General features: G+C 40.9%; 1 protein-coding gene across 3 annotated transcripts in view; it reads left to right on the forward strand.

The window, feature by feature from the left end:
• Window positions 1-1,590: 1,590 nt before the first annotated feature.
• Window positions 1,591-27,282, forward strand: part of ntrk3b (neurotrophic tyrosine kinase, receptor, type 3b) — a 244,882-nt gene continuing 219,190 nt past the window's right edge. For 2 of the 3 annotated variants that reach the window (XM_058078820.1, XM_058078822.1), the window contains exons 1-2: window positions 1,591-1,624; window positions 5,859-6,464. In XM_058078820.1, coding sequence (XP_057934803.1) covers window positions 6,220-6,464 — 245 coding nt within the window. In that variant the 5' untranslated portion in view covers window positions 1,591-1,624; window positions 5,859-6,219. Of the gene's footprint in view, window positions 1,625-1,848; window positions 1,868-5,858; window positions 6,465-27,282 lie in introns of those variants that run through there. The other variant, XM_058078821.1, reaches the window with a different exon arrangement.

The raw sequence follows: 27,282 nt of genomic DNA on the forward strand, positions 1-27,282 counted from the left end.
ACACTTGATCACCTACATGTCTGTTGGGTGACGTCGGGTTGCCAGCAATGCAAAAATAACCTTTTGTGTATGGACACCCCGAGCCGCTTACACGTACACCCGATGGCGTTCAGTCACGCGGTTGGAGTGTTTGGCCAGATTTAGTCCACGCCACTTTGACTTTCCAACAGCGCGTTTGCATGAATATCGAATACGAGCAAAGCGTCTTTGCTCCAACAACAAAACGGCCAGCGTGCTACCTCTGCGAACACCCCAGCAAAGAGGCATCATGTCGGGGAAGAAGCTCCAGTTGATCTGTGCCTGTTTTCTCCAGCGCGCCGCATCTGAGACCATGTCATCTTCCAAAGTCTGTTTGAAGACACGCCACAACACGACTTCCTGCTAATTAGCCTTCAGCAGCTCCCTGCTCCTCTGCCGCATGTGGCCCTTCATGCAGGGGCAAGGACCCCCGTGACGGTTCCCGCACTCAGACACGATCCCTCCGTCCCGGACGGCAGTTGATAGGCTTGGCATGACGGGAAACAATTGAAGGCACCAGATGTTTCAATACGAGGTTGGCCTTCCCACAGCGAGTGGCGGCGACGGGTGACAGCCGCCCCCCCCAAAGTCATACTTAAGAGAAAAAGGTTGACATTTTACAGGAATAAATATAATTTATAAAATATAATATCATTTTAACACACTTTAAATATGTTATTTTAAAAAATACTATGAGAATGTCTGGTTATTATTACTTAGACAGGAGGAAATTATTATAAAATAATATAAGTCATAACTGAAATATTTGGAAAATTTAAAACTATTAAGGGCATAAAGTTAAAATATTACCCAAAAAAGTCTCATTGTAATTATTAATTACAAACTTGTAATATTAAGAGGGAAAAAAGTTGAAATTGTAATATGAGGAAAAATAATATAGCGTATAAAAAATATCCCATTGTTTGAAAGTTGTAATATCATGACAAATAAATAACAGATAATAATTATTTTTAATTATATTTAATTATTTTTAATTTAATTTAATTATTTTTAATTTAATTTAATTATTTTTAATTTATTTTAATTATTTTTAATTTACTTTAATCATTGTTAATTTAATTTAATTATTTTTAATGTAATTATTTTTAGTTTAATTTAATTATTTCTAATTTAATTTAATTATTTTTTATTTTATTTAATTATTTTTAATTGAATTTAATTTATTTTTAATAGGCTGTGCTTCTTCCTACTCCTTTCCGGGCATGTTGACTTCACGTAAACAATCTCTACAAATACTTCCGTTGTGTGCATCTCTACCTGCGTTAGTGAGTGAAAATCTTCGAATGAGACACAGGTGTAACCCAAGTGAAATTGTTGACATAATTTATTTATATATACTTGTACACTATATATTTATTTAATACCCTTTCATATAATTATAGGTGCATATACATAGAAAGTATAAATAGAATGTTTGATATACAACACCCAGCAACCAGGTGATTTAAATCATGAGGGTTGACTCTTGTGATTCTGTGCACCCAATCAGGATATCGCTCCTTGATCACATGACACACACTAACCAATAAATAGCCAACAGGAAGACGCTCACTAAAAGACACATGGGGAAACACTTGCTGCACAGGTAGGCTTTCAAATGGAGTTCAAACACAACAATATGTTTTAACACTGCTGCATTTAAATGCATTATAGGCACCAACTACCACTGCTGCGGTACCTATGAGCATTTCATATATTGTAGATTGAACGGAACTGCTAAGTGTTGCTAAAATTAGCTTCACTTAGCTTAGCCACCCAGCCTCATTGTGTACCTATGAAATGATCATAGGTAGCGCGCATTTTATATATTGTAGCTTGAACGGGACTGGTAAGTGTTGCTAAAATTAGCTTCACTTAGCTTAGCCACCCAGCCTCATTGTGTACATATGAAATGCTCATAGGTAGTGCCCATTTCATATATTGTAGATTGAACAGAACTGCTAAGTGTTGCTAAAATTAGCTTTGCTTAGCCACCCCGCCTCATTGTGTACCTATGAAATGCACACTACCTATGAATTTGTTGTTTTACATAAATTGAGTTTTAAAAAGTTTATTGTAAAATGTTAGCCTGTGCAGGCTAGATGGCTAATAATGACTTTCTGGACCCCAGTCTGCTACCTAGCATGTTGCTAAATATGACCCAGGACGCTAACTCATGTCTTGTGTTGAATTTGTTGTTGTTTTCCATCACTTGTTTTACATTTTTATTCTAAAAATGTTAGCCTGTGCAGGCTAGATGGCTAATAATGACTTTCTGGACCCCAGTCTGCTACCTAGCATGTTGCTAAATACGAGCCAGGATGCTAACTCATGTCTTGTGTTGAATTTGTTGTTGTTTTCCATCACTTGTTTTACATTTTTATTCTAAAAATGTTAGCCTGTGCAGGCTAGATGGCTAATAATGACTTTCTGGACCCCAGTCTGCTACCTAGCATGTTGCTAAATATGACCCAGGACGCTAATTCATGTCTTGTGTTGAATTTGTTGTTTTAGATCACTTGGTTTACATAAATTGAGTTAAAAGAAGTTCCAAAAAGTTTATTTCAAGATTCAAGTCATTTGTGCGGAAAGGATAGAGTGCTAATGGCAGGCCTCGATCGGCTAACCAGTATGATGCTAATTGCTACCCTGGGTGGTAGCTGATGTTTGGTGTTGTTTTTGTACTCATTTTAGGTACACTCAAGCACAAAATTGCAAAAAATTGAGTTTAAAAGTTAATTTCCTGACTCCAATCAGTCATGCGGAATGCTTATTGCCAGTCCAAAGCACAATCATGCATTCTGCTTCTCCACACGGTTTCCAAAAACCATGCGAGTAGATGGCTAATGTTGGCTCTCTGGGACCTCGATCTGATGGCTAGCATGGTGCTAATTGCTATCCAAAAACGCTAAGTGTTGCGTTTGAGCCAATTACTTAAGGTACTTTATGCTGCTGAAACCGGTCCAAATTTCATTGTCCAAATGACAAAAAAAAGATTATAGTCACATTTATACTTTTTTAATTTACAACATATTGCGCAACTGCAGGGTCAAACTAGAGAGCTAGCGACCTAAACGGTAGCCTTCAAGTTATTTCCTTTAAACTTAAATAGCCAAAAACTTACCACTTCCACACGGATAGGGAGAATAACTATTAACAGTTACTTAACCTTTAACATGAACATTAATCAGACGTAGTAATTTTTTCTGGGACATCGATCTGATGGCTAGCATGTTGCTAATTGCTATCAAAAGTGTTGCGTTTGAGCTAATTAAGGGAATGTTTTTGGTCGAAATGAAGTAACAAAAGGGGGCCGCTTTAAAGCAGGTGTAGCATAATGAAGGCTGATTTATTTATTGTGAATTATTCTGGCATGCTATGTCTCGCTAATGAGGAAGATTAGCACTGGACTGAAGGTATTTAATGAAGTAGTGGTATTTGTGGATGTAATTGCAAGGTAGTACTTGCTGAAACGGGTCCAAATTTCATTGTCCAAATGACAAAACACGACTATAGTCACTTTTATACTTTTTTATTTACAACATATTGCGCAACTGCAGGGTCTTGAGACACATGCTAACTCGCAAACTAGAGAGCTAGCGACCTAAACGGTAGCCTTCAAGTTATTTCCTTTAAATTTAAATAGCCAAAAACTTACCACTTCCACACAGATAGGGAGGATAACTATTAACAGTTATTTAACCTTTAACATGAACATTAATCAAATGTAGTAATTTTTTCTGGGTACATGATACCCAGAAGTAGTGGTATTTGTGGATATAATTGCAAGGTACTTTATGCTGCTGAAACCGGTCCAAATTTCATTGATTTGAGGGGGGACATCTGTTTTTAGGAAGTGTCCCGACGACAAACGACCTTGCCGGGCAAAGTTAACCGTTTATGAGTTGTTTGCTCCCGCCTGCGGCGTGAAAGTGTGGGTTAATGAAAAAGGTGTCAAATAATAAAAGTCAATAATAAAGTCAAACATGTCATCCGCTGAGTGGATACTTGGCTCAGGTATCCTCGTCTCTCTTTCATATTTTACCAGCATTTTAATTTTATTGGCTCCATTTTTATTAGCTGCTGAATGAACAGCGGAGCGCAGGAAGTGGCCTTTTCGCTCAACTTAGCGCCTCTTCTCTGCCCGGGAAACGCTTTATTTATTTATTTATTTTTTTGATGCTTCAAATGCGTTAAGACAACGCCGTGGCACAAAGAATAACAATGCAGTTTAATCTGATCCCAGATAGGCAAAGCTGCCTCCGTAATCACATTTCTACACCAAAACCGCCCGTCATGCTTCCTCCTCAATCGTCTCATCAGACACCCTTAATCCTCCACTCGCTACTTAAACACCACAGATTATTACCACACACACACAACTTTCAACATTCTCAAACAAATCTGTTTTTTCCTGTTTGTTTAACTTCTTTTTACACTTGAATGACGCTTACATATAGAAGATGCGTAATCCACAAGTAGCCATCGACTCTTGTGGCAAAAAAGTGAAGCCCATCATGGGAAAGGGTATTTAAGGTGGCCAATTGCTAGCTCATCATGGTAAAATGCCAAATGTGGCCCGCAGGACACTAGTTTTAGGCCCCCCGCCTTGATATGAAAGTTTAATGTTAGTGCGGCCCACGCAAGTTTGATATGGATGCTGTATGGTATCATGTACCCAGAAAAAATTATTACGTTTGATTAATGTTCATGTTAAGAGGTTAAATAACGGTTAATAGTTATCCTCCCTATCCGTGTGGAAGTGGTAAGTGTTTGGCTATTTAAGTTTAAAGGAAATAACTTGAAGGCTACCGTTTAGGTCGCTAGCCCTCTAGTTTGTGAGTTAGCATGTGTCTCAAGACCCTGCAGTTGCGCAATATGTTGTAAATAAAAAGAGTATAAATGTGACTATAGTCGTGTTTTGTCATGTCTACAGGGCTCTAATAATGCTTTGTTCATTTTAATCTGAAAAAATAATTTGTCTACCCACCAACTATATGTGGTTTCTTAAGTTTTTATTATTATATTTATTACTGTGATTTTCTTTATTCTTGATTTGTTTATTTTTCATCTTATGTGCAGAAAAATAAAAATTAAGATATTTGAGAACAGTGGAATGTTTTATCAGAGCTTTTATTGTAGAAAATCGGAACCAAAGCACTGAAAAAGTTCGTCATATCACTATATTGGCAGTTGCTATGGTACCCATTATGTCATTGTATGGTCATATACGTCGGTACATGACAAAATAAATAAATAAATAAATAAAAATTAATTAAAAAAAATAATTAAAAAAAATATTAGGAAAGCAGGAAGTGAACAAATGTAACAGTTACTGATTGTAAAAGTACCAGATGGAGGGGTAGGATTTAATAAGCAGCTTTAAGGGCAGCTACAAATGTGAGTGTACACTTCAAATACCGTAAGGATACAGTGGTACCGGTTTGACCCTGGAACAGATGATTCCTTGCGTGGCCTGTTGTTGTTGTTGTTGGTGTTTCATACGTATATTTCTGCCGGAATTGCACTTTTTCTCATATGTCGTACAATCCTTCTTCATATTCGTCCTTTTATGTCGAGAAGACTGCACGCAATGATTGAAATTGTGTCGACGATGCATTGCTTTTGTTGTGAGCCACTGTGTGTGTGTGTGTGTGCATGTGTGCACAGCAGCAGTCCCTCCGTGCGTGTAGCTGTAATCACACTTGACTGCATGCAGCTTCTGCAGGTGTCAGTATGACAGCAGCCGGTGGGAGGGACTTGACGCCCCAACTTCTCATTCGGTGCGTCTCTCTCTCTCTCTTTCTCTCTCTCTCTCCATCATCCATCCATCCATCCAGAGCTCCAGTCGTCCTGCTCCAGCCCGCCGAGGAGAGCAGAAGAGAGCACGGCTTCGCATGCAGTCCAGTCCTGGAGCCACCATGCACGTTTGTTGCCACCCACGGGAGATTTTTTACACTTGATGCTCGTTTTTTTTTTAATTTTTTTTTTTAATTTTTCATTTTCTGTGTGAGTGTGGTGGTTTTTTTTTTTTTGATTAGCTTGCCTTGTTTGTGAGGGGGTGCAAGGACACTACACAGAGCATCCTCTGTTCACACGCACCATCCTCCTCCTACTCCTCCGCCTCCTCCTCCTCCTCCTCCTCCTCATCCTCTCGGAAAGAAAGGACCTTCAGGATCTTCTCCTGCAGCAGGAGCAGACATGGATCTATGGCTCGACTCGATGCGGATTTTCCGGTGGAGGGTTTTCTTCCTGCTCAGCCTCCTTTTCCGGGACCACCTGAGCTCCATGCTGGACTGCCCGCCGACCTGCAGCTGCTCGCAGACCGAGATCTATTGCAATAAGTCGGACAGCGGCAGGTTCTTCCCGCTGCTCGCCGTGCAGGACACCGGCGGCAACGGCACCGGCGTGGACATAGCGGACCTGTTCAAGAACATCACGTCCATGTGAGTACACCCGTGTGCGTGTACGTGTGTGCGTGTACGTGTGTGTGTGTGTGTGTGTGTGTGTGTGTGTGTGTGTGCGCTCCTCCTTGGCGCAGGACTTGCGCGCTTCAGACACTTTTGTGCACAACAGCGATCCAAATGGGTGCATGTGTACGTGCGTGGGGGGGCTGCGGGGGGGTGAGTGGGTGGTTGGTTGGTTGGCTGGGGGGGGTGCTTGTCCCTAAAGTTGCACCTCTGCAGGCCTCATCATTATCATCATCATCACCATCCTCCTCCTCCTCCTCCATCTCGGATGCTGCGCCTCTCATCGGCATCCGAGCGCGCGTCCAACTGCTCCGACAGATTGCGCCAAATGGAACAGAAATAAATGGCGCAGTGAGGTCAACCAGTAACACCCCCCCCCCCCCACACACACATATAAACTTGAGACAGATGTGTGTTGTGGTACAAAAAAACAAACAAACAAATAGGCACTTGTTGTTTCTACGCGCAAATACACTTGATTGTGTGTGGGGGAGGGTGTGAGGGGGGGGGGGGGGTGTCTTAAAGCCTCCATCCATCCTGACCACATCACCCCCAAAAAAGTGCATGAATGTGTCTAATTTGCGTCTAAAGTGTCAACCCCCCCCCCCCACACACACTCCTTATATTCATAAACAGTACAGCCAACTCTACACTAATATTATATATTTACAGTATATTCATATATGGACAACTTCTTTTGCTCCATCGTCTTCCCACGCCACTAGAGGGTACCCTGCACCCGCATCCACATCCTCCCCCCAACCCCATCCTTTTTTTTTTTTAGTCAAGAGGCTGCAGATTTAAGAGCATAAAAAAAAAGGCTAGCTTATACCACCTAATGACTTATTCATTGGGCAGCAACCTGTTAGCATCTTTTACCCCCCCCCCCCATACCATTCCATCCCATGTCCACCCTGCTAAGATAAAAAAAAAATACAAAGTTTCAAGGGAAAAAAAAGAGTGGTGTAGTCATTAGTGTTTCTTTTTTTGTGTGTGTGTTTTTAGTGGAACTCCTAATCCGATTGACTCCCGCCAGGCTAATGGCGCGTGTCACGGTCGGGCTCCGGCGGCCGTCTTGTTTTTCTTGTTTTCTGCTCCGAGCGAGGATTCTGACCTGCGGCAAAAAGACACAAACAAATGATTCATTTATGTCTCCAAATGTCACTTCCGTTGCTCCAGAAACTGGGTGCGATCAATGTGTGGTTTGTTGTTTTTTAACAAGGTGTGGTTGGGTGTGATGCATTCAGGGGGGGCAGTGGATGCGGGGCGGATGCAGGCCCCAAGCAGTGGCGGCTATGTGGATATGCGGGGCGGATGCAGGCCCCAAACAGTGGCTTGGAATTGAAACAGCTCATTTGCGTTGTCGTGAATACGACTTATGATTACTAACTGTCCAGTGAATGGAGTGAGGTTCCCCAGGCTAGTGAAATTAGCATGTTTTTATTTTTGCTGGACGGTCGCGTCCTTGTCGGTTTAAACAAGTACTCTAGGTGCAGCAGTACTTGCATTGTTGACTCTTTCCACTTACCGTTTGGGGATGTATGTTTTTTTTTTGTCGTTTTTAACAAGGTGTGGTTGGGTGTGATGCATTCGGGGGGGGCATGTGGATGCGGGGCGGATGCAGGCCCCAAGCAGTGGCGGCCATGTGGATGCGGGGCGGATGCAGGCCCCAAGCAGTGGCGGCCATGTGGATGCGGGGCGGATGCAGGCCCCAAACAGTGGCGGCCATGTGGATGCGGGGTGGATGCAGGCCCCAAGCAGTGGCTTGGAATTGAAACGGCTCAATTGCTTCGTGAATACGACTGATGATTACTAACTGTCCAGTGAATGGAGTGAGGTTCCCCGGGCTAGTGAAATTAGCATGTTTTATTTTTGCTGGACGGTTGCAGGCCCCAAGCAGTGGCTTGGAATTGAAACGGCTCAATTGCTTCGTGAATACGACTGATGATTACTAACTGTCCAGTGAATGGAGTGAGGTTCCCCAGGGTAGTGAAATTAGCATGTTTTATTTTTGCTGGACTTTCGCATCCTTGTCGGTTTAAACAAGTACTCTCGGTACAGCAGTACCTGCATTGTTGACTTTTTCCACTTACCGTTTGATTGGGGATGTATGTGTTTTTTTTTGTCGTTTTAACAAGGTGTGATGCATTCGGGGGGGCAGTGGATGCGGGGCGGATGCAGGCCCCAAGCAGTGGCGGCTATGTGGATATGCGGGGCGGATACAGGCCCCAAGCAGTGGCTTGGAATTGAAACAGCTCATTTGCGTTGTCGTGAATACGACTGATGATTACTAACTGTCCAGTGAATGGAGTGAGGTTCCCCAGGCTAGTGAAATTAGCATGTTTTTATTTTTGCTGGACGGTCGCGTCCTTGTCGGTTTAAACAAGTACTCTAGGTACAGCAGTACCTTCATTGTTGACTTTTTCCACTTACTGTTTGATTGGGGATGTTTAGCTCTGAGCTTCAGGTCCTTTTTTCATTTGTGTTTTCATTTCTGAGATGCTGAAATAAAAATGATCCTTTCATCCAAAAAGAGCTGTGGGACTTTTTCTGAAGTTTCAGATTCCACAAGCTCCACCGATTTTTTTTTTTTTTTTTCGAGGCGAGGTTTCATTGTGGAGATACTCGCCGTCTTAAGGGTATGCGTCATGTAAAATTGATACGTAAAAAAATAATTCATAGTGGATCGTTAGCGCTCGTGATGACGGACCAAGGACGTTTCCTGGCATGCTCTTGCCTAATTTATGCGGAGCGACACAATGCTCATTGCTTAGTCGATTTTTGCCTAGCGCCGAGTACGAGGACGGGGGCCGTTCTGTGTTTTTTTGCTAACAAGTCGCCTATTTGCTCTCACGATATGAGAGAGAGAGAACAGCAGATGACCGAGGAATGGACCGACCCGTTCTGATAATGATTGTTTCCAAATGCGGTAGGAGGCATGGGGGTTTGAAGTGGAGATGGCCTTGATGTTACACTTGAAGTAAAAAAAAAAACAAAACAAAAACGCCATTTTCATTGGGAAGCTGAAGTGTCAGACAGGTTGTTTGTTTTTGCACTTTCCAATTAGCGCCTCCGCTACTGATGCTTCTTCTTAACCATCAAGCTAAATAGTTTCTTTCTTGCTGCTATTCTCCAGAACAGGAAGTAACTTTTAGGGGGCATTTAAAGAGACAGTGCAGCTTTCTTGACTTTTTAAACTATAACTGATTTGTCATTGAGTGTAACTAACAGGCTACCTATGATCAAACTGTCAACACTGATCCTGATACAGTACAAGTTGAAGAGCCCAGGAAGTAGGCTAGGTCGTATGTGGCTATTCCTATTGGTCAATCGTCACGTGATTGCTTCCAGACTTGAACTGTGTATTGTGGATGGATAGAAGATGTTTCAGGTCACTAGTATCAACATCACCTCCAAACAGGAAATCGGCCATTTTGCACGGAAGCAGCCATTTTCAGTTTGTCTTCTGGTGATTTCTACTAGTCCGGCTGTAGTCAGCGTCTCCTAAGGTGTTTACTTGCTAGCTTGGAAACTTCAACCTGGTATAGAAGTTGAATAGTGAACACCAACTAAGAAAACGTTGGAGCTACAACTTGTAATCGGGAACGCCCATATAAGGAAGTGCGGCTCATTGTGATGTCACAGAGTGCTCAGAGTCATCCCAAATGTTTTTCAGGCCTCATTTTCAAATGTGCAGACCTCATTATCTGAAACGTTGGCATCTTTTAACACGGGAATACAACATTGGAATTACATTTATAGGACAGAAACGTGGAAAAAGCATCATAGGTCTCATTTAGAATGGACATTTTGCAGGGAAGTGGCTCATAAAATAGTGCAAATACCTAGTATCTTAAAGCCGGATGGCTAACAGGTAATAGGAAATGGCTAACAGGTAATAGGAAATGGCTAACAGGTAATAGGAAATGACTAACAGGTAATAGGAAATGGCTAACAGGTAATAGGAAATGGCTAACAGGTAATAGGAAATGGCTAACAGGTAATAGGAAATGGCTAACAGGTAATAGGAAATGGCTAACAGGTAATAGGAAATGGCTAACAGGTAATAGCTAAAACCAAATTGCTAATATCTAAAGCTAATAGCTAACATCTAATAGCTAAAAACAAATTGCTAATATCTAAAGCTAATAGCTAATAGCTAACAGCTAACATCTAATAGCTAAAAACAAATGGCTAATATTTAAAGCTAATAGGTAATAGCTAACAGCTAACAACTAATAGGTAATAGCTAATATCTAATAGCTAAAAATAAATGGCTAATAGCTAATAGCTAAAATCTAATATCTAATAGCTATCTAAAATGTAAGAGCTAATATCTAATAGCTAATAGTTACTATCTAATATGTAATATCTGATATCTAAAAGCTAATATGTAATAGCTAATAGCTATAAGTAATAGGGAGTAAATTGAGTAAAAAGTTCAATTTTCCTTTACCCACAATAGCAATTTGGCCCAAAGCAGATAGTTGACAATTGTTTTTGTGGTGGCCCCTACTGACTAAAATGAATCTGTGTCTGGAGGCTTAAATTCCCTTTAAACTCCCTTTTAAACATTTGACTGTCATCCGCCCGCTTTTCATTTCATTTACTTTTTCACGTTTCAGTTCCTGGTGGACGCAACCCGTCGACTGCGCTCTTTGACCAAGACATTTGTTTCCGATACGTCGGCGTCATCACCCTCTCCTTATATTCTGTAGCGCTAACCTTGTTAAAGGGCCTGCATCAATTTGCTTTATACCCGGTGGAAACGCTGCAATAAAAAGCGCTAATATCACGCCGCATCCCATAATAATCCCGCTGGGATTTATCTGTAGTCACACACATCATTAACATTGCATCATTACGTGTGCGACTTACAAAATGGGAGAAGCCAAATAGGTCCTTGCAGAGGTTTGTTTTATCCTTGGGAAGATAAAACGTGCTAACAATGGCCGACACTTAAGCCGGTGCAGATATACTCCAGATGGGAAGTGGCTATTTCCTGGCGACTACAACGTTTTAAATGGCATAAATGCATGAAGATACTGTTATATGGACCGAGTCGGTGTGTATATATTCCACCTTCTGCTCGCCGTTTTTTACTAAATAGATTCCAATTTGTTCTTTCCTTCAAGGCTCCTTCAGCTCGTCTGGTAAGACCTTTCCTACTTTTATCATTCAAAGCCACCGATCAGTTATGGTTTATTCATGGAAGAACATGCCTGGTGTCAACCTTAGTTAGCTGCTTCATATAAAAAAAACATCACGCTGCACTATAGGCTCAAACCGGAGAACAGGGCTGGGGTTTGGAATGTTTAAAACGCTTTAAAATGATATAGAAGCTTGATATTATAATAATAATAGAAGCTTTTGGTGAAATCTAACATGGTAAATAAATATAGCAGGATATAAAAAATTAGGCACATATTCAATATTTGGAATATGTGAGTTAGGTCACGTAATATGTCACTAAAGCTCTTTAGAATTATATTTTAGAAGCTTTTGGTGAAATTGAAGATGGTAAAAATAGCAGACTATATGAATAATCTCTACATATTTACCCTAGCAGATGACACTTTGGTTTCAAAGATGTGAGTTAGGTTACATATGTCACTAAAGCCCTTTAAAATGCTATTTTGGAAGCTTTTTGTGAAATCTGAAATGATAAATCTAGCAGAATTTAGAAATAACCAACATATTCAAGCCATCAGATGTTATTTTGGATGGGAATGTTGGAGTTAAGTTACAAAATATGTCACTAAACCCCTTTTAAAATGATATTTTAGAAGCTTTTGGTGAAATCTAAAATGTTAAATCTAGCAGAATATAGAAATAACAAACATATTCAAGCCATCAGATGTTATTTTGGTTTGGAATATTGGCGTTACGTCCCACAATTCGTCACTAAAGCCCTTTTAAAATGCTATTTTATAAGCTTTTTGTGAAATCTAATGTTAAATCTAGCAGAATTTAGAAATAACCAACATATTCAAGCGATCAGATGTTATTTTGGTTGGGAATATTGGAGTTCAACCCAGCAAATGGATTGTGGTTTGGAATATGAGTTATGTCACGTAATATGTCACTAAAGCTCTTTAGAATTATATTTTAGAAGCTTTTGGTGAAATAAAAATTAGGCAAATATTCAACCCAGCAAATGGGATTGTGGTTTGGTATATGTGAGTTAGGTCACGTAACATGTCACTAAAGTTCTTTATAATTATATTTTAGAAGCTTTTGGTGAAATCGAAGATGGCAAAAATAGCAGACTATATGAATAATCTCTATATATTCACCCTAGCAGATGACACTTTGGTTTCAAAGATGTGAGTTGGGTCACATAGTACATCACTAAAGCTCTTTAGAATTATGTTTGAGAAGCTTTTGGTGAAATTGAAGTTGGTCAATATAGCAGGATATAAAAATAAGCCACATATTCAACCCAGCAGGCTCCAGTTTTGGTTTCAAATATGTGAGTTAGGTCACGTAATACGTCACTGAAGCTCTTTTAAAATGATATTTGAGAAGCATTTGGTGAAATTGAAGATGGTAAATATAGCAGAATATATAAAAATACACATTCACGCCAGCAGACGGGATTAGTTTGGAATATTTGAGTTAAGTGACATACAAATACATCACTGATGCTCTTTAGAATGATATTTTCAAAGCTTTTTGTGAAATCAGAGTAAGTAAATGTAGTAGAACATAAAAATAACCTTGTGTGTTCAATCACGCTGCACTATTGGCTCTTTTGTCCCGTTAGAATTGTGTTGATTGATTTTTGGGAGTGGGAGCTGAAAATACAGCAAATGTGATTTTTTTTTTTTTTTTTTTAGAGTTAAACAGAGCATCTAAAAATAACAATCAAAAAATACACTTGCTAATTTGTAGATGACACAGACAGCATCTGCTTACTTACTCTAATTATTCAATCTTGGACGGCGACCAGACACAATCGCACATCTAAATTCAGCTCTTGGCAGTACTCTTCAGGCCTCCAAATATCTTAATAAAGACAAAGTTTGCGCTTGCCAAAATAAGTATCAAGTATAATGGATGGCGCAGGATGACAATACGCTTAATTAGCTCTTCACAAAGCGCCAGCGCAACTGGAGATTTAAGCGCCATTTAATATTATAATGTGTTTAGAGGGCCTGAGTCAATTATGGGGCCCACAGAGTCATGGCAGGCCTCCTCCTCCCGGATGCTACTTGGCTGAAATCTCATCATTCCCACGCTCGATACACTTTTTCACATCTACGCGTTTATAGTCATGTTTATAGTGGCCGAAACATACATAACCCAATCGTGCAATACGTCGCTAAAGCTCTTTAATATGCTATTTTAGAAGCTTTTTTTTTAAATCACGTAAGATGATACATCTAGCAGAATATAGAAATGACCAACATATTCAAGCCATCAGATGTTGTTTTGGTTTGGAATATTGGCATTACGTCACTAAAGCCCTTTAAAATGCTATTTTAGAAGCTTTTTGTGAAATTTAAAATGTTAAATCTAGCAGAATTTAGAAATAACCAACATATTCAAGTGTTCAGATGTTGTTTTGGTTTGGAATATTGGCGTTAGGTTACATATGTCACTAAAGCCCTTTAAAATGCTATTTTGGAAGCTTTTGGTGAAATCTAAAATGTTAAATCTAGCAGAATTTTGAAATAACCAACATATTCCAGCCATCAGATGTTGTTTTGGTTTGGAATATTGGCGTTACGTCCCACAATACGTCACTTAAGCCCTTTAAAATGCTATTTTAGAAGCTTTTGGTGAAATCTAAAATGTTAAATCTAGTAGAATATAGAAATAAACAACATATTCCAGCCATCAGATGTTATTTTGGTTTGGAATATTGGAGTTAGGTTACATAATGTCACTAAAGCCCTTTAAAATGCTATTTTAGAAGCTTTTGGTGAAATCTGAAATGATAAATCTGGCAGAATATAGAAATAACCAACACATTTGAGCCATCATATGTTATTTTGGTTGGGAATATTGGAGTTGGGTTACACAATATGTCACTCAAGCCCTTTAAAATGCTATTTTAGAAGCTTTTTGTGAAATCGAAAATGTTAAATCTAGCAGAATTTAGAAATGACCAACCTATTCAAGCCATCAGATGTTATTTTGTTTTGGAATATTGGAGTTAGGTCACACAATACGTCACTAAAGCCCTTTTAAAATGCTATTTTGGAAGCTTTTGGTGAAATCTGAAATGATAAATCTGGCAGAATATAGAAATAACCAACATATGAAAGCCATCAGATGTTATTTTGGTTTGAAATATTTGAGTTAGGTTGCATAATACGTCACTAAAGCTCTTTGAAATGATATTTGAGAAGCTTTTGGTGAAATCTAAAATGGTGAATATTGCAGAATATAAAAATATTCAACACTGATGTCATTATGGTGTGGAATATTAGAGTTGGAGGCTGCCCCGGTGGGATTTGGAATATTTTTCGAGAGGTCATGAAAGGTTGATAAAAGTATATCTTGGAAGATGTTCAACCTTTGGCTACATGCTAAAAATACGGACGCAAACGTGCCAATATTTGTATCCATAGATCCGGGAAAAATTGGTGTGAAAAGGTTTTGTTTTTTGAAAGGTCATCTGGGGTGTGGCGACGTTGGCGTGATGGTGATGAGAAGCAGCCGGACATCCGATGAAAATCTCAACCTTGGCGTTCGGACTTTTCAAAAAGCTGGGAAATATGTAAAGAGGGGAAATGTGTGCAGAACTTGCTAATGTAGGATTTTTGATGGCTGCCATTGTGGATTAATATCACGTCGGGCTTCATCAATGAATCATGGACCAGCCGTCAGATGAAACCGCTCGCTAATGGAGTTAGCTTGGAAAAAAAACTTCTCAGATTGGGTTGTTTTTCCACCCTCAAATGTCAGGACGCCACCCAGCCGGCGCTCACTCTATAGGGGCCCGCCCGGGCCCCGCCCTGCCATCCTGCCTCCATATTGCCAGGCTCACCTCAGGCTCTTGCGAGCGTATCATCAAGTTTGCATGAACCTGTCTTGCCGGAAAGTGGGTCACGGCTGCCATCCGAGAATTAGGAAGGAGCGAGCGCCTTCATTTAGATGCTCGGCAATGCGTCGGCGCCGCGAGAAGTCCTGGCCATGTGAGCGACCCAGCTTCTCCCACGCCCCAACCGCCGCCTCCACCGGCGCATCTGCGGGTTGCCTGAGCGCCTTAACAAAGCATGCTAATGAAGCACCCCCCCCCCACTCCCGCAATCAAAAGATGCATTGAGGCGGCGGCAGCACTGAAGGCTTCGCTGTTTTGAGGCGGGATTAAAGAAAGGCCTCGCCGTGGCCTTCCAGGGGCTTTCTGTTGACATTTGTGTTGAGCTTCTGTGTTTACAGTGGCGGCTTACGAGGCACTGTTGCCGCTGTCACTTTTAGACCGGGGAAAGTGCTAAGGGGAAACGAGGGGGGGGTTTACATCAGACGCCTTCAATTTCTGCTGCAATTAGTTCCGTAACAACATAAAACACAAAGAAAATGTGAGCGAAATGCTTCCCTGGCGCATACGCCATCAATTTACATCTATTTGCATGCTGCGCCTTTCACTACTAGCGATCCTTGCTAGATTCTATTAAAGGAACACAGCACTGATTTTTTTATTTTTTTCTAATTGGGTAGCGTAAGCTTCACTAATGCAGTGGAACGTTCCACAAGGTTAGACCAAAACCAAAATGGACGTGGGACATAACCGAGATGGGAGGAAGTCAGTCCCAAGTCATGACAAGACAGGCCGAGTCATTTTGGTTGGGAATATTGGCGTTAGGTCACACAATACGTCACTAAAGCCCTTTAATATGCTATTTTAGAAGCTTTTTGTGAAATGTAAAATGTTAAATCTAGCAGAATATAGAAATAACCAACATTTTCAAGCCATCAGATGTTATTTTGGTTTGGAATATTGGAGTTAGGTTACATAATATGTCACTAAAGCTCTTTAAAATGCTATTTTGGAAGCTTTTGGTGAAATCTGAAATGGTAAATCTAGCAGAATATGGAAATAACCAACATATTCAAGCAATCAGATGTTATTTTGGTTGGTAATATTGGCGTTAGGTTACATAATACGCCACTAAAGCTCTTTAAAATGCTATTTTGGAAGCTTTTGTGAAATCTCAAATGTTAAATCTAGCAGAATATAGAAATAACCAACATTTTCAAGCCATCAGATGTTATTTTGGTTGGGAATATTGGCGTTAGGTCACACAATACGTCACTAAAGCCCTTTTAATATGCTATTTTAGAAGCTTTTTGTGAAATCTGAAATGATAAATGTGGCAGAATATGGAAATAACCAACATATTCAAACAATCAGATGTTATTTTGGTTGGGAATATTGGAGTTAGGTTACATAATACATTACTAAAGCTCTTTAAAATGCTATTTTGGAAGCTTTTGTGAAATCTCAAATGTTAAATCTAGCAGAATATGGAAATGACCAACATATTCAAGCCATCAGATGTTATTTTGGTTGGGAATATTGGCGTTAGGGCACACAATACGTCACTAAAGCTCTTTAATATGCTATTTTAGAAGCTTTTGGTGAAATCTGAAATGATAAATGTAGCAGAATTTAGAAATAACCATCATATTCAAGCAATCAGATGTTATTTTGGTTTGCAATATTGGAGTTAGGTTACAATATGTCACTAAAGCCCTTTTATATGCTATTTAGGAAGCTTTTTGTGAAATCTGAAAAGCTCCTAATATGATACAAGATATAGTACACACAAAGTAATGTGGAATAATTCTAAATTAGAAATGGATGGAACTTATCGTTGATGCGGAATTGGAAATAATTCGTGTTTCTCACTTTGGCACTCGCACCTTTTTTTTTTTTGACCCCATGGCGGGTTATTTTTCTCACCATTCAATTGTTTGTGTTTGGGTGCCGGAATAATTTGCTAGGTGTGACATTATTCCGGCCATGAACTCTTCCCAGGTGAGGCCGTTTGGCCGCCATGGCGACCATCACCGCCGCCTTCGTGTCGCCGCATCACAGACACAAAGCCTTCCTCGTCATCATCATCATCACAATCCTCCTCCTCCTTGTTATTCATGTGGGCTGCTTTTTGTGTTTGGCAAACAGGAGTTGGGTATTATCAAGTAGGATGAGTCACCCTGCCTTGTGTCCTTCATGTCCCTCCTTGTCCCTCCTCGTCCCTCATTGTCCCTCCCTGGGTGGACGCCACCGACGTCACAGTGCTCCCACTCTTAAAAAGACGACACTCACGGGGGCCTCACATTGGCTTTTTTGATGCAGTGAGAAGGTAGTCATCATGTAGTCCGTATGGGCTCAGCTTTCTCGGCAATACCACTTTCTACCACAGGGGGGACGAGGACGACGCTGCAACACTAAGCACTTTACTGTAGGTGGTGCCCCCTACTGACAGAAACATCGTATTTCCGCTATCAAATGCGTATGTAAACCACTACACCAGCACTGTCAGATTTCCTGTCAGATATCTATGTGAACCACTACACTACCACCAAGGGTGCCCAACTGGAGGTTCTCGGTCGATGGCGTCCACTACTGTACGGACTACATCAACTGCATCCGCAACCTGCAGTTTCCCATCTGAGTTTCATCTGAGGCAGCTGTGTGAACCACTACACCCCCCCCCCCCCCCCCCAACTGGCATAGATGTCTGTTAAAATTCCAGTCCGGACTGGAATAGCCCTGCCAGCTATGTGAACAATTACATGAGCAATAGCCCTCGGCATTCCTTTCACAATCATTTCAACGGTTCACTACCAACATGTGAACCACTACACTACTCCCTCAGGGTGTCTTTTTTTAGTGCTGCCCCCTACCTACAGAAACGTACAGATGCATCCAGATGGTCCAAATTCCCACACAGGCTATATAAAACGTCAGTCAGTCTGCATGGAAGTCAGCTACGTGAACCACTACACTAGCAAAGGGTCCGTGACGACGTTCACAGCCGTTTCATTGCATCTCCACACCCTTGCTGCTATGTGAACCGCGACACTAACCTATTGTATGTTTACATGTAGAAATCCTGCAGTTCCACTCTAGATGCTAGAACTTTCCACACAAGAGCCGTAGGAGTCAGCTATGTGAACCGCTACAATACCCTACTCTATGTTTACATGTATAAATCCTGCAGTTCCGCTTTAGAGTCTAGAACTTTCCACCCGAGATCCATAGGAGTCAGCTATGTGAACCGCTACACTACCCTACTCTATGTTTACATGTATAAATCCTGCAGTTCCACTTTAGAGTCTAGAACTTTCCACCCGAGATCCATAGGAGTCAGCTATGTGAACCGCTACATTACCCTACTGTATGTTTACATGTATAAATCTTGCACGTCTGCTCTAGATGCTAGAACTTTCCACACGAGTCATAAGAGTCAGCTATGTGAACCGCTACATTACCCTATTGTATGTTTATATGTATAAATCCTGCAGTTCCGCTCTAGATTCGAGAACTTTCCACCGGAGATCCATAGGAGTCAGCTATGTGAACCGCTACATTGCGCTACTGTATGTTTACATGTATAAATCCTGCAGTTCCACTCTAGATGCTAGAATTTTTTACACAAGATCGGTAGGAGTCAACTATGTGAACCACTACACTAACCTATTGTATGTTTACATGTATAAATCCTGCAGTTCCACTCTAGATGCTAGAATTTTCCACACGAGATCCATAGGAGTCAGCTATTTGAACCGCTACATTACCTTACTCTATGTTTCCAGGTATAAACCCTGCAGTTCCACTCTAGATGCTAGAACTTTCCACCCGAGATCCGTAGGAGTCAGCTATGTGAACCACTACATTACCCTACTGTATGTTTACATGTATAAATCCTGCAGTTCCGCTCTAGATGCTTGAATTTTCCACACAAGATACATAGGAGTCAGCTATGTGAACCGCTACATTACCCTACTTTATGTTTACATGATTAAATCCTGCAGTTCCACTCTAGATGCTAGAACTTTCGACACAAGAGCCGTCGGAGTCAGCTGTGTGAACCACTACCCCACTAATGCAGGGTGCCCCCCTGCTGACTGACTGTTGGTATGCTCCATACTCCAATTTTTGAGAGCCGGCTATGTGAACCACTACACAAGACGACAGGATGTACATCAGATTTGACAAGTCATCTTTTTTTTCTGATTGTTTTTGCTATTTTGATGCCTTCTTTGGTAATGTGGGCTCTTCCCAGCCTGGGAATAATAATAATAATAATAATAACGTACGTGGAAAAGTGTAGCTGGGATGTAAACACGGCGGCCCCGGCTGATGAATAGATCATCTCCTTGGCGGAGGTCATAAAGTGAATGTTTGTCTTTTGTGGTGTTTTTGATGCATAGAAGAGCAGAAGCCGTTTTCCCAATCAAGTGAAATGTTTGGAGTTCGAGATGCGCTGTGATGTCGGGTAAACACTCATCATCAATTCATGCCGCCGCATCGGAATTGAGCGTCAGCACTGAGATCAGTGCGGCCACTTATCCTGCTGCCTCTCTCTCTCTTGGAGATGGTGGGGGTGGAGTGGGTGGGGGGGAGTTGACGGCCATTCCCGTTTGGCCCCATGTGACTCCCGCCAGCCCCCCGGAGTCATTTGGGAGGCGCTAACACATCTTGTTGCTTCTGCCAGCAGCGCTAACACGCCGCCTGTTACAGATGCTCTTAGATGGCGGCGTACAGGTGTGAAATAGGAACACCTAGCCCCCCCCTCCCCCGAACCCCCCCGCGCCCCCCGGCTGTTAGAAGTCCTCAAGTATCAACAAACACTCGACTTCACTCAAGCCTCCTTTCATGTCACACAATCTCTGATCCCCTTCTACACCAATACTGTCCTGTCTTATAGACCATCTTTGACCGGAGACAGTCATCTGTCCTATAGAGAGGATCTTTGACTTGTGTTTTTAAGGAAGATCCTCAAAAAAAGAGGATCTTTGATTAGTGTTTTTGCCACAAGTCCTAGAAACCAGCACAGCGCTGCTGTCGCATATAGACGATCTTTGTCTTATGTTTTTAGTTCCCTGTAAAAAAATCAGAGGGCTCCTGTCGGATGGAGGATCTTTGATCTGTGGTTTGCTAATTAGTCTTGAGCAGAGTGCTCCTGTCTCGGAGAGGATCTTTGACTGCAGATTTTAAGGAGCTATACATATAGAGGATCTTTGACTGGAGCTTCTGCATCTGTCCTATAGAGAGGATCTTTGACTTGTGTTTTAAAGAAGATCCTTTGAGGATCTTTGACTTGTGTTTTTAAAGAAGATCCTCAAAAACAGCAGAGCACACCTGTCATAAAGAGGATCTTTGATTAGTGTTATTTCCACAAGTCCTACAAAGCAGCAGAGTGCTGCTGCCACATATAGATGATCTTTGTCTTGTGTTTTTAGAGGGCTCCTGTCGGATGGAGGATCTTTGATCTGTTTTGCTAATTAGTCTTGAGCAGAGTCCCCCTGTCTCGGAGAGGATCTTTGGCTGCAGATTTTAAGGAGCTATACATATAGAGGATCTTTGACTGGAGTTGCTGCTGCTCTCCTATAGAGAGGATCTTTGACTTGTGTTTTAACGAAGATCCTTTGAGGATCTTTGACTTGTGTTTTTAAAGAAGATCCTCAAAACAGCAGAGCACACCTGTCATAAAGAGGATCTTTGATTAGTGTTTTTTTTTCCCCCACAAGTCCAGAGTGCTGCTGCCACATATAGATGATCTTTGTCTTGCGTTTTTAGAGGGCTCCTGTCGGATTGGGAGAATCGTTGATCTGTGGTTTGCTAATTAGTCTTGAGCAGAGTGCTCCTGTCTCGGAGAGGATCTTTGACTGCAGATTTTAAGGAGCTATACATATAGAGGATCTTTGACTGGAGCTTCTGCATCTGTCCTATAGAGAGGATCTTTGACTTGTGTTTTAAAGAAGATCCTTTGAGGATCTTTGACTTGTGTTTTTAAAGAAGATCCTCAAAAACAGCAGAGCACACCTGTCATAAAGAGGATCTTTGATTAGTGTTTTTGCCACAAGTCCTAGAAACCAGCATAGCGCTGCTGCCACATATAAATGATCTTTGTCTTATGTTTTTAGTTCCCTGGAAAAAAACAGGGGGCTCCTGTCGGATGGAGGATCTTTGATCTATGTTTTTGCTAATTGGTCTTGAGCAGAGTGCTCCTGTCTCGGAGAGGATCTTTGGCTGCAGATTTTAAGGAGCTATACATATAGAGGATCTTTGACTGGAGCTTCTGCATCTGTCCTATAGAGAGGATCTTTGACTTGTGTTTGATTAGTGTTTTTTTCCACAAGTCCTACAAAGCAGCAGAGTGCCGCTGCCACATATAGATGATCTTTGTCTTATGTTTTTAGAGGGCTCCTGTCGAATGGAGGATCTTGGATCTATGTTTTGCTAATTAGTCTTGAGCAGGGTGCTCCTGTCTCGGAGAGGATCTTTGACTGCAGATTTTAATGAGCTATACATATAGAGGATCTTTGACTTGTGTTTTAAAAGAAGATCCTCCAAAAACAGCAGAGCACTCCTGTCATAAAGAGGATCTTTGATTAGTGTTTTTTTTCCACAAGTCCTACAAAGCAGCAGAGTGCTGCTGCCACATATAGATGATCTTTGTCTTATGTTTTTAGAGGGCTCCTGTCGGATGGAGGATCTTTGATCTATGTTTTGAGCAGAGTGCCCCTGTCTCGGAGAGGATCTTTGACTGCAGATTTTAAGGAGCTATACATATAGATGATCTTTGACTAGCAGTTTTGCATGAGACCCTTAAAAACAGCAGACCACTCCTGTCACATAGATGATCTTTGAGGCATGTTTTTGTAGTTGGTCCAAGAGCACATCTGTCATGTAGAGCATCTTTGACTTGTGCTTCCGTTGCCGGTCTTGAAGAAATATTAGTTTCCGTCATATAGAGGATCTTTGACTAGCGTTTAGTTGTGGGTGTTTTCCCACACCGGAGTCCATGACGCCCCCCCCCCAACCTGTCAAGGAGGCAAATAGAAGATGTGTGATGTTTATTTTCATGCGCTGCTTTTAGCATATATTGTATTTGTGTGTTTGAAATGGAATCCATGTGACAGTTTGCAGCAGCACATTCTTCATTGTTGAGAATATTCATGCGTTCCTTCTCTTCTCGTCTTGATTTCCGCATAAAAGCTGATGTCACTTTGCCTCCCGGCATCTCAAAAGCCCAATAATTAACTAACACACTTTCCCTTCCTTGGAGTTTTACATTTTTTTTTTTTAACAGGATCTCGTAGTCTTTCCACTCGCAGTAATAAATGTCAAAGTGTTTTTCACAGACCTGCCATCATGGCTGCTTTCACCCTCAAAAATGTGCCTGGCTGCTCTCCGGGTCCGCATTTTCCTGCATTTCATTGCTCAGAATTCCTGAATTACGCGTGCAAAAAAACTCCGACATTTGCAACAAAAAGGACTGTGGTCTTTAGAAACGCTCCCCTTCTCTCTTTGATGGCCGTTGTTCGCTCGCTACGAAGGAAGCTAAGAAGCTAAGCCATCTTCCGAGGAAGGACCGCCTGCTGTTTGCTGTACAAATTATTCCACATTTCCTAAACGATGGCAACAAAAAATGCTACTATGCTAATGCTACTATATGGTTATGGTGCTGCTATATGGTTATGGTGCTGCTATATGGTTGCTATGGTGCTACCGCTATCTGGCTATGGTGCAAATGACTAACGACAGCCGTCTTGCAGAGTTTGTCCCCAAAAACCACATCAGTAGGTCTCCTACAGCCGCAGCTAATTAGAGACCTTGGTGGTTATGCGCACCCAGTAAGTGTGGGACACTCGAAGCTACGGGAATATTTACTCAGTACTAAGTACACATAATCATACATACATATGTATATGATATTCGTTTTCTGTTGTATTTTCTGACATTTATTTTAAGTTTAATACCTAGTAATAATAATAAGTTCAATATTTGATTGGATTATTTGAATAATAACCATTTTTATACTACTATTAATTTTAATTAATAATATAATAAGTATATACAGTATTTATATTATATAATGTATTTTAAATATAGATTTTTTCATATTTTGTAGCACGTTATTCAATGTTTTTTAATTTATATAGAATTTTTGTATATATATATATATATATATATATATGTGTGTGTGTGTGTATGTATTGTAAAATGTATTTACTTCTTTAATAGTCTTTTTATTTTAAATAGTGTAATATTTTAATATTAATATTTAAATGTAATAATAATAATCTAATAATTTTAATATTTTAAAATATTTAATATTATGACATATAATACATTATGATATAATAATAATAATATTATTGATTAATTAATTTAAAATACAGTTTAAAAAATGTAAAATAAATAAACAAATAAATTAATATTATATATAATTATGTCATTTTAAGATGATAATTCCATGCAATATTAATAAACAAGAAAATGCACCTGACTAATAAACATCACGGCGTCTAATCCGCCAGCAGGTGCTCGTCAACGTAAGCATGCTAATTAGCGCGAGGACACAGATGGAGAAGTGTAGCGTGTGTGCGTGATGGCGGCGTAACCTTTACCCCCCCACTCCTCTTCCATCCCGCCATTGCGCCGTCGCGGCTACAAATGTAATTCAATGTATCAAAGGACGGCACGGTCCTCCTCTATGGCTTTCATCGTAATTCATCTCCTCTGACTTGTCTAATGTGCTCTCTAAATGGGAGCGGCGTATCAGGAGCCATCTTGCAGAGGTGATTGCAAGGATTGCGGGGGACAATGAAGGAATTGATTGAAGATTCCTCTCGGGGGGACGGGGGGGGGAGGGAAGAGCGCAGGAAGAGGGAAGTGAATTAAAGTCTGCCTGTTAATTCATCCATCAGCCAACATGCTGGAATTGCGTGGAACGTCTGTGTGCTTCATTCCCCCGCCAGCGTCACCCGTGATGAATGGAGTCGCCCGGGAAATAGTTTGCGCTATTATTACGTCCGAATTACCCATCCTAAAAGTGTCCTCAGACGTCGGCGCCATTGTCACGTTTAGCATTTTATTACGCCTTGTAAAGTTTGACTCCGTGTTTTAACTAAAACGCCGCGGCTGCAAGGGAGGAGCGGTCGTGGTTCACGGTCACGTTAGCGGAAACGGCTACATCGGGACACGCGTGCTAAAGCGCTAACAGTGGGTCATAAATGATATGTTAATATTATTAACTGTGGGCCTGTAGTGCTAACATGAAAGAATTGTTAAGTGTGGTCCCGCCGTGCTAACATTACAGTCCTGTTTTAATAGCAACATCAAGCTAGGTTAGCCAACAGTGCTAACATAAAAGTATTATTAAGTGTGAACATTACAGTCCCGTTTTAATAGCAAAATCAGCGCTATTGGCTAACCTAGCTTGATTTTGCTATTAAAACGGGACTGTAATGTTCACACTTAATAATACTTTTATGTTAGCACTATTGGCTAACCTAGCTTCATGTCGCTATTAAAACGTTACTGTAATGTTAGCATGGCGGGACCACACTTAATAATACTTTCATGTTAGCACTATTGGCTACTATACAGTCCCGACATCAAGCTAGGTTAGCCAATAGCGCTAACATGAAAGTATTGTTAAGTGTGGTCCCGCCGTGCTAACATTAGTCATGTTTTAATAGCAACATCAAGCTAGGTTAGCCAATAGTGCTAACATGAATGTATTATTAAGTGTGGTCCCGCCGTGCTGACATTACAGTCCTGTTTTAATAGCAACATCAAGCTAGGTTAGCCAACAGTGCTAACATGAAAGTATTAAGTGTCAACATTACAGTCCCGTTTTAATAGCAACATCAGCGCTATTGGCTAACCTAGCTTGATTTTGCTATTAAAACGGGACTGTAATGTTCACACTTAATACTTTCATGTTAGCACTGTTGGCTAACCTAGCTTGATGTTGCTATTAAAACATGACTAATGTTAGCACGGCGGGACCACACTTAACAATACTTTCATGTTAGCGCTATTGGCTAACCTAGCTTGATGTCGCTATTGAAACGGGACTGTATAGTAGCCAATAGTGCTAACATGAAAGTATTAAGTGTGGTCCCGCCGTGCTAACATTACAGTCATGTTTTAACAGCAACATCAAGCTAGGTTAGCCAATAGTGCTAACATGAAAGTATTAAATTTGAACATAACAGTCCCGTTTTAATAGCAACATCAAGCTAGGTTAGCCAATAGCGCTAACATGAAAGTCTTATTAAGTGTGGTCCCGCCGTGCTAACATTACAGTCATGTTATAATAGCGACATCAAGCTAGGTTAGGCAATATTGCTAACATAAAAATATTAGGTGTGGACCCGCCGTGCTAACTTTACAGTCCCGTCTTAATAGCATCATTAAGCTAGGTTAGCCAATAGTGCTAACATGAAAGTATTATTAAGTGTGGTCCCGCCGTGCTAACATTACAGTCCTGTTTTAATAGCATCATCAAGCTAGGTTAGCCAATAGTGCTAACATGAAAATATTAAGTGTGGTCCCGCCATGCTAACATTATAGTCCCGTTAATAGCAACATTAAGCTAGGTTAGCTAAAAACATGTAGAGAATAATAATTCCCAGATTCCTCGACCGCAACCTTAACCTTCCTCTGCGCTAGCTAGCCTGTTACCATGGCGATGCAGCTGTTGCCATGGCGCCGTGTGACAGACCCCTCCTGACCCCACGCCGTGGTTGTTTGTGGAAGCGGAGCGGTAATAAAGTGGAACATAAAAGTTGTGTGAAGATTTGCAAACGCTGATGGAGGTGCGGCAGATTAACATCAGAGACGGACCGGATGAATACGGCTAATTAGCAGCGTCGCCGTATCGCGCTCATCGCCGAGTCTTTGTGTCACGCCGCTTTATCAGCACAGCGGGGATAAAAAAAAAAGCTCACAAAGGTAATTAGTGCACCTTAGGCGTGTCCTCCACCTGACTCTCAACTCCCCTGCACAGCTAGGTACGTAGCGGAGGTCAAAGGTCGCGCAAAATCCCAAACATAAAAGTGCTTTTCGTTTATAATGATGTTCATTTTTAACATTAGACGTTAAAAAACGGCAAACTTCTACCACGTAATTCTCAACAAGTCCTTCAAAACAGAAGAACGCTCCTGTCAAATAGAGGATCTTTGACCTGCGTTCTTGCATTAGATGCTTAAAAACAGCAGGATCACATACAGGATCTTTGACTGGCATTTTTACAATAGGCCATGTCATGTAGAGGATCTTTGACAAGCAGTTTTGCAATGCTTAAAAAGATAGCTTAGTGCTTGTCAAATAGAGGATCTTTGACTAGCATTTTTGCAGTCCTTAAAATAGCATAGTGCTTGTCAAATAGAGGATCTTTGACCGGTATTTTTGCAGTCTTTAAAAATAGCATAGTGCTTGTCAAATAGAGGATCTTTGACCAGTATTTTTGCAGTCCATAAAAGTAGCACAACGCTTCTGTCAAAAAGATGATCTTTTGCTCTTGTCACGTAGAGGATCTTTGACAAACATGTTTGCAGTCCTTAAATACAGCAGTATGCTTCTGTCAAATAGAGGGTCTTTGACTAGTATTTTTGCAGTCCATAAAAACAGCAGTGTTTCTGTCAAATAGAGGATCTTTGATTCATATTTTTTATAATAGATGCTTAAAAAGAGCAGATCGTTCCTGTCATAGAGGGAATCTTTGACTCATGTTTTTGCAGTGGGCCTTTCATAACAGAAGCATGCTCCTGTCATAGACAATCTTTGACAACAATTTTTGTGGAAGCTGCTTAA

The sequence above is a fragment of the Doryrhamphus excisus genome, chromosome 7 (assembly GCF_030265055.1).
Source record: "Doryrhamphus excisus isolate RoL2022-K1 chromosome 7, RoL_Dexc_1.0, whole genome shotgun sequence".
Lineage (NCBI taxonomy): Eukaryota > Metazoa > Chordata > Actinopteri > Syngnathiformes > Syngnathidae > Doryrhamphus > Doryrhamphus excisus.